The sequence below is a fragment of the Carassius auratus genome, chromosome 19 (assembly GCF_003368295.1).
Source record: "Carassius auratus strain Wakin chromosome 19, ASM336829v1, whole genome shotgun sequence".
NCBI lineage: Eukaryota > Metazoa > Chordata > Actinopteri > Cypriniformes > Cyprinidae > Carassius > Carassius auratus.
The window spans coordinates 26,294,236-26,301,490 of record NC_039261.1 but is presented as its reverse complement, the minus strand read 5'-3'; the positions used below and the strand labels follow the sequence as shown (position 1 = coordinate 26,301,490).

Sequence of the window (7,255 nt, the reverse complement as noted above, 5' to 3'; positions counted from 1 at the left end):
ATGAACAATTGTCAAAGTAGAAAAAGGCTTTTGAAGTATTCCAAAGTTTATTGGATTATATTTATAGGAAAATATACTGTATCAGTCGTTAAAAATATTTTATTTGAATCAGTGTGCTACTTAATGCTTCTTTGTAATTATTTGTGAAATTTACAAGCAACTTTTGAGTGAAATGTTTTATACATCTTACATCATTTGTAGCATATACTGCACATTTTAATATTATTTTGTGTCCTGTCTTTTTTTTTTTGTATTACATTCACACTTCTTACATTGCATTTCAGTTCATAGGAGACAATTTCCTGCCAAAGGGACTAAAAATACAGAGAACAAATCAATGTCTAACAGCTATTTTTAAATTGTAAATAAGTACAAGAACTGTAGTGGTAGGTTTTTGCACAATATATGGTAGGAGTGGGGGATAACCACAAGATCAAGTCAAGATAAATGTTTATTGCAAAATTGGATTACGTTGAAAAGAGTGATGTAGAAGTATTCTCTATGAAGTTTACACTGGTGATGTACCGGAGGAAAAAGCGGATTTCACACACTGCAAAAATGGCTTATCTTACTTAGTCTTGTTTCTATTCAAAATATCGAGAGAAAAAATGCATTTTGCTTAAACAAGTAAAAATATCTGCCAGTGAGGTAAGTAAAATATTCTTTTAGTAAATGTAAGTAAGTAAATGAGTATTTTAGTAAATGTAAGAGCATTTTTCCCCACTTTACCTTACTACCACACTTTGCAACATCTGACAGACATGTAATGAAATACAATTGCAGAGGTTTTTTGTCTTTTAGTGTTTGAATCTGGGACCTCTTGCAAATGAAAATCATACCAATGAGCCAATAGATATAATGTAGAAATATGCAACATTGTTAGTTATGTTGTTTAGCCTAAATTACGTTTATACTGAATATTTCAAAAGATGTCAAATGGCACGTATTAACTAACCTAAATGTAAAAAATGGCCTAAAAAAGGCCTATTTCCCATCTGCTAACAGTAATGTTTTTAAGTGATGGTGGCCAAGCTATTTCTATGTGGCCTATTTGTTTCACGCTCTTCTTCAAGGAATTTTCTTGATCTTAGAAAAGATCCTTTTCGTAGGCCCATGGGATTTGTGTGTTAAGGTTTTTAAAAGTTAATTTACCAAAGGTTTCAAAGAATGTACATTTCTAGATGATTGGTATAGTGCTTCACTTTTTTTCCATGTTGAAATGAAAAGAAACATGCACTGATTATTACACTTATTGTGAACAAAAATGAATAAAGGGATTTTATTATGTTAATAATTACATTTGTCCATTTTACCAAAAGTCTTATTTTATTTATTTATTTATTTATAGGAATATAAGATAGGAATTTGCATAAGGATTTGACTGCATAAGTGCCATGCTGCTGATGACTTGTGTGTGTTTTCAGCTCCTCTGATAGGCAGGCATTGATCAAACTGTCTCACATACCGAAAGGCACTCTTCCATTTCAGCCATTTGAGTGTACACATGCACTAGAGATCTTTCGAAGATTGCAGGAAAGCCATTTTCAGTGGCTATGTGAATAACCTGACCACAAAGCACTTATTTGATGAAACACACCTTGTCCATTTAACTTCGTTTGGAAAAGAAAATTCAATGATATGTGTTAGAGATAATCAGACCAGAATAATAGGCAATTATTTTTAACCAGCCCAGTGTATCATACTGAACATCCTCTTGTATATTTGGAAAACCCTGGGCTTGTAGCCAGCAGGATCCTATCAGCAAACTCATTATTCTATTGTAAGCAAATTGCCCTCGATCCCCTGTAGATAAACTGTCTGTTGTGGAATGCTGATCAGGAGCTGCTAAAGCAGTGGCAGTGAACCATGATGCTTCCCAGCAGCCTCAAGTCTATGGATGGGCACATCTGCAGACTCTTGTCTCTCATGATTAGCTGGAAGTGAGCAGCCTTGATTCCACTTCCTGGGTTCTGCTAACTCCATGAACATCAGCGTACTTGAGACGACCTTCCACCTAAGAAGAACCTTCCCGTCACCAGCTGCATATTCCACCCAAGAATTCATTACTTTCCCCCTCTTTAAACAGTTAAAGAAATTAATAGTACTCTTATGTAACATGAACAGAATCACTCATTAATTCATGTGTTATAAAAACAACTGTAGAATCTAAAATGAAAAAAAGTATCATGGTATTTTTTGTTTATAAGATAGGAATTGATAACAAAATAAAGATAATTTTTAAAAGATATCTTTGACCATATATTTCCAACATTTATGTAGGACACGTTAAACCAGTTTTTGCGTCTCTGCACCTTTTTATTTTTAGTCTATTAACAGGGCTCTCAAGTTTTGAACTGAGTTCAGAGTGAGATTTTGGCGCCGGCCGCGATGGCGCAGGGGTTTGATGGGGACGGGTGTCTGATCTCCTAAATGACACATATTCTTACAAATAAAATAATATTTATTTAATTCAGCATTTATTTGTTTGTGTGTGTGTGTGTAAGAGAGAGCGAGAGAAAATGGTCAGTGTTTTTTATTGTAGGTGTTGGTAGCTGGTTTTGAGGCCAGGGGTTGGTGGCTCCCATTTGAAGCACTGTTGTTTCAGGCCAGCCATCAAGTGCTAAGCTGTTCTTGGTTTTGGTCTTGTTTAATCCCACCATGCAGAAAACCCTCTCAGCATATGCATTTGAATGAGGGAGCACTAAAACCAATGCAGCTATTTTAGAAAGCCTCCCTGCTTATGTCCCTCACATCTTGATGGACACAAGAGTTCTCTTGTCTGCAGACTAAGCACCAGTAAAAAGAGCTTGTGGTTCCCATTGTGATGAAGGGCCATCGGGTTGACCACTCTTTCAGGAACACCTATAGGTGGCTGCTTTACTTAACCTTCCCTTTTCCCCTGTTTCCAGTGGGTTCTCCACTGTTTCCTCTACGGTATCCTCCACAGTCTCTTCCATGGACCCATCTTCTACTGGCACCCTAACTGCCACCTCCACTACTGTCTTCTCCACAGTCTCCTCTTCTGACCCAGCTACCTTTTTAGGGAGCTGATCTTTTAGAGCAAAGCATGAAAGAATGCTCCTTTGCCTCTTCCATGACATCTTTGAAATAGACGAATGCAATAATCAATATTATACATTGGATAAAATATAATGAAATAGCCTAGGCAAAACGTTTTCAAAATGGGGACCAGGATGTTGTGCAGTAAAAATAAAAGGAAAGAAAAAACTAAAAAATTTTCAAACTATTATGTGTACTGGCATACAAGTATTATGGATAGGCCTATTATAGAAGTATATTATATAAAACTGCAGAGTAGCCCCGCATCTTCTTCAAACTGTAACGTTAGCTATAAAAAAAATTAATAATTAATTATTCATACCACAGAATAGCATTTAACAATAGAGAGATAAAAGAACAATAGATAGATAGCAATAAAGCCCACAAACAGTAAGGTAAGCCATCATAACCATGATGATTAGTAGTAAATAACATAAAGGTAACAGATGTATTTATGTATGTCAAACTTAGCCAAAATAAGTATTTTTCCTAAGATTAAACACTTTATTTTCCCCGTTTGTATTACTGTTATTGACATCTTCTGCCACTACTAATATGTCTGCGATCTGTTTGCGATGACGCACTTCCGCTCACGTCCGCGCTCGTCCGATGATATTCGTCTGTTTCCGCCTGGAACTTCCTTTCTGGCAGCGGCTTAATCTTCGCCAACATGCCAGTGAGTACCGGAGAGCGAAAACATGTCAATATAGACCACTTACATGACATTGAGACCTAAATATCGAAGCGGGTTAAAGAACATGTCCTTATGGCTGACCTTAATAGGCGCGTTGTCGCATGAACTCGAAGATGAAAGTAAAAACAAGTGTTAAGTCTTGAATGGCTCGGCAGCATGCGCTCGCGCCCTGCATCAAGATGGCGGCGCGCGCACAGTATAAAAATATGGACGTTTAACAGTAATGTGACGCACGATTAAGTGTCTATGTGTTGTATAGTCTGAAATTATGAAATAACACTTACAAACAGCTGAACTGTGTAATGCCTATGTTTGAGAGGAGTTACCAGTTGCTTTATGACGGTAAAAGATTTCGTGCAGCTCTCTGGAGTTGCCAAAATTAACTCAAAATGATCAAAACACAATGGCCTCTACATGGCTCTCTCAAAACACAATTATCTGCCTACCTAGACAATATTTTTGGACATTGTGTGCTGCTGTTATGGCCAAAATGCTGTCTGGATAGTGGGAAGTTGCTGGACAAATGGTGTTTATTGGCGGTTTTTTCCATGTCAAATGATATTGTTTGTGTTAATAGCTCGCAAAAGATTTGCTGCACCCGACCCCCGAGGAGGAGAAGAGGACGCACAAGAAGAAGCGTCTCGTACAGTGCCCCAATTCTTATTTCATGGATGTCAAGTGTCCAGGTGAGTGTCCTGCACGTGACTCTGGATCATTGGACTAGTTGTCTTCTGAATGATCTTAATGTCCGTCTTGTTTTTCAGGATGTTATAAGATCACGACGGTGTTCAGCCACGCACAGACAGTCGTGCTTTGCGTTGGTTGTTCAACTGTGCTGTGTCAGCCCACCGGAGGCAAAGCTCGACTCACAGAAGGTTTGTTTGTGTTTTTACTCAAACTCAGATATGTTTAGGAGCAACAGTGGAATTGGTAGTATTATAAACCCACATATTATAGAGCTCGGGAGTAGACGTCATGGAATGGTGCATTGTGGGTAACAGCAGCCATTGTAGAGGCAATAGAAAGCCGGTTTGTAATTAGATAGTGTAGCCGGCGTGTCTCCAGAAAAAGTTATAGAATGTGACAAAAAAAAAGTTGGCTATACCATATACGGAAAAACTTAATGAAGCCAAAAACAACGCTACTTAAAAAAAAATCGAGGTTATAATTGGGATCGATCCCTATGAACACAATGTTTGGTGTAATAATTATGAAAGTTTACCCAGCCTTAGTTTCCCTGATATTTCCTCCTACCTGGTCTGTGGAGGGAACGCTTACACCTCCGATCAGTTAAAAAATGACAAGTCACTAGAGGCTCACCTGCAGTTCACAAATGGATGGGTGCAAGATCTGCTGATCAAACTTGGAGACAACAATCGTTCAACAAACAAAACCATCCGATGCCTGTTGGTGATTTCAGACACTCCTTGTTTTCTTTTTCCAAGTAGGAAAATGGTGAAAACGATCATTAGACCGATTACAGCAGTTCGCAATACTGAACCATTTTCCAAAAAATAACCTAAATGAATGACCAAATGACCGACGTTACCTACCGTATTCTATTATACAGTACATCTACTTCCGTACTGCGGTTCCCGCAATGGATTGTGACGTGACGTAACAATCCCGACCTCTATTGAGGGTTTCTGTTATTCTACTGTAGTTATTGTCTCGAGGCTTGACGTTAACTTAAGTAGATGTAATTTTGAAATATAAATAGGTTCAGCATTGCTTTCTAAGAATCAGGGATGCAACTTTATAGTATTTATACAAATTTCTATGTTTTGTGCCCTGAGACTCGTGAGCCATGGAAATTGCATAAATTTGCATACTACATCCAAAAGAAATATCTTAATTGTATTTGATACTATAGCTTCTATATATATTTTAATTTCACTATAGTTCTGTAAGTATTTAAATACAATAGTATAATGTAAATAATAATAAAGTATGTTAAGTATGTTCATTTGTTTTAAGGCCGCCTGAAAAATCTGCTGTTGATGTAAGGAATGAAGCATAAGCCAAGTGGACCGTTTGAAATGCAGATTGAGATCTCACGGATATTCGTTGGCCTGATTCAAGTCATAACATTACTGTAAATTGCTGTAATTTAGTAGAGTCATTTGAATGGAAATGAGTGATTTAGCTTAAACTGATGCTGGAAGATCTGTGATGATGCCACGCAGGTAAACACTGGCACTATTGGGAATAGCATTGAAATGAACCATACAGACAGTACGTTAAGTTAACAGCTGCTGACTGGTGCAAACATAATGTTGCTCTGAGTTCAGTTTAGGATAGATTTAAATAATTTCTCATCGAGTATGACAGCATTTACAGACATTTTTGGGAGTTTGGATGCTGATCCCCTCCCAACTCTTGGCCATTCTTTATCCTTCAGTTTATATAAATCGAATCTTTCCGTAATTTAGGGGCTTGTTGTGCATATTATATTCATCATCACAGGTCTGCAATGTATTAGTCTCTCTGATTTCTTTCAGACCTTTTAAACTCTTGCAAACCTTTAGGTGATTTTTAATAGATGTTCAGCTAAGTATCATGTGGATGATTGAGGCTTGATTATTAGAGCTTCTAGACCTATTTGAGCATCGGCTCAACCAGTGAAATGTTGGATGTGTGATCTTTTTGTCCAACTAATGGCAATAATGTCTTAGACCAGTTTGAAGTCATTTTATTGTAACTGGAGGCACAGAAATGAAACTTCACCTACAGTATAAAAACAGAATGTGTGCTGCTTTCCAAATGTTTGAGGGCACTGCGGGGTGATATTCATGCTCGTGTTGTTAATGAGCTTCGCTGTTGTGTCTGATAATGACCTCTCTTTTTAATATGATTTCTCCAGGGTGTTCCTTCAGAAGGAAGCAGCATTAAGATGTTTTCTGGATGCTTTGTTTGAGAGAGAGGGAGGAGACGGACCGGCCTCAGTGACAGCAGCCTGATTATTTCAAGCAAGAGATGAAGTAGATCCAATCACCCGTAGAGGTCTGAAGAACTGACAGAAACACCCTCCAACCTAACGTCTCTTTCTCTCTGTCTCACTCTCAATAAAATGTTTGGGCTAAAGTGTTGCTGTGATGAGTTTTTTTTTTTTTTTTTTTTTTTTTTTTTTCAATTGTCATGCTTCGCACACGTGGTTGATTTAGTTCATCAGAATATTGAGTATTCAACCCTTACCAAAGCTATTCTGAGAAAAAATAAATAATCAAACAGTATAATATGCAGGTATGGTGCTTCGAAAACCCATTACCATGAATGCTTAAACCATTTAAACAGCAAGTATTTTAATATGCTGCTTAAAATTTCCATGAGAACTGTTTTTGATGATTCCTTAATGAATAGAAAATTAAAAAGTGCATTTTATTTGAAACATTCTCTTGTAACATACAAAAAATCTTTAAGGTGTCCATTTTGCTGAATAGAAGTATACATTTAATCAGGAACCGTAGTATTTCTAAAAGAAAAGGAAAAAAAAAACCATCA

At 37.2% G+C, this 7,255-nt stretch overlaps 1 protein-coding gene across 1 annotated transcript; it reads left to right on the top strand.

Annotated features, from left to right (window-relative positions):
* Window positions 1-3,628: 3,628 nt before the first annotated feature.
* LOC113119997 (40S ribosomal protein S27) lies at window positions 3,629-6,839 on the top strand. Its single transcript, XM_026289793.1, has 4 exons — window positions 3,629-3,736; window positions 4,332-4,440; window positions 4,519-4,629; window positions 6,618-6,839. The coding sequence occupies exons 1-4, from the start codon at window positions 3,731-3,733 to the stop codon at window positions 6,644-6,646; spliced, it is 255 nt and encodes an 84-aa protein (XP_026145578.1). The 5' UTR covers window positions 3,629-3,730; the 3' UTR covers window positions 6,647-6,839.
* The last annotated feature ends 416 nt before the right edge of the window (window positions 6,840-7,255 follow it).

Bases quoted from the DNA above. Each gene is read 5' to 3' on its own strand.
- LOC113119997 (XM_026289793.1), top strand. The intron at 4,441-4,518 runs GTGAGTGTCCTG...CTTGTTTTTCAG, and splicing joins CATGGATGTCAAGTGTCCAG to GATGTTATAAGATCACGACG. The intron at 4,630-6,617 runs GTTTGTTTGTGT...TGATTTCTCCAG, and splicing joins CAAAGCTCGACTCACAGAAG to GGTGTTCCTTCAGAAGGAAG.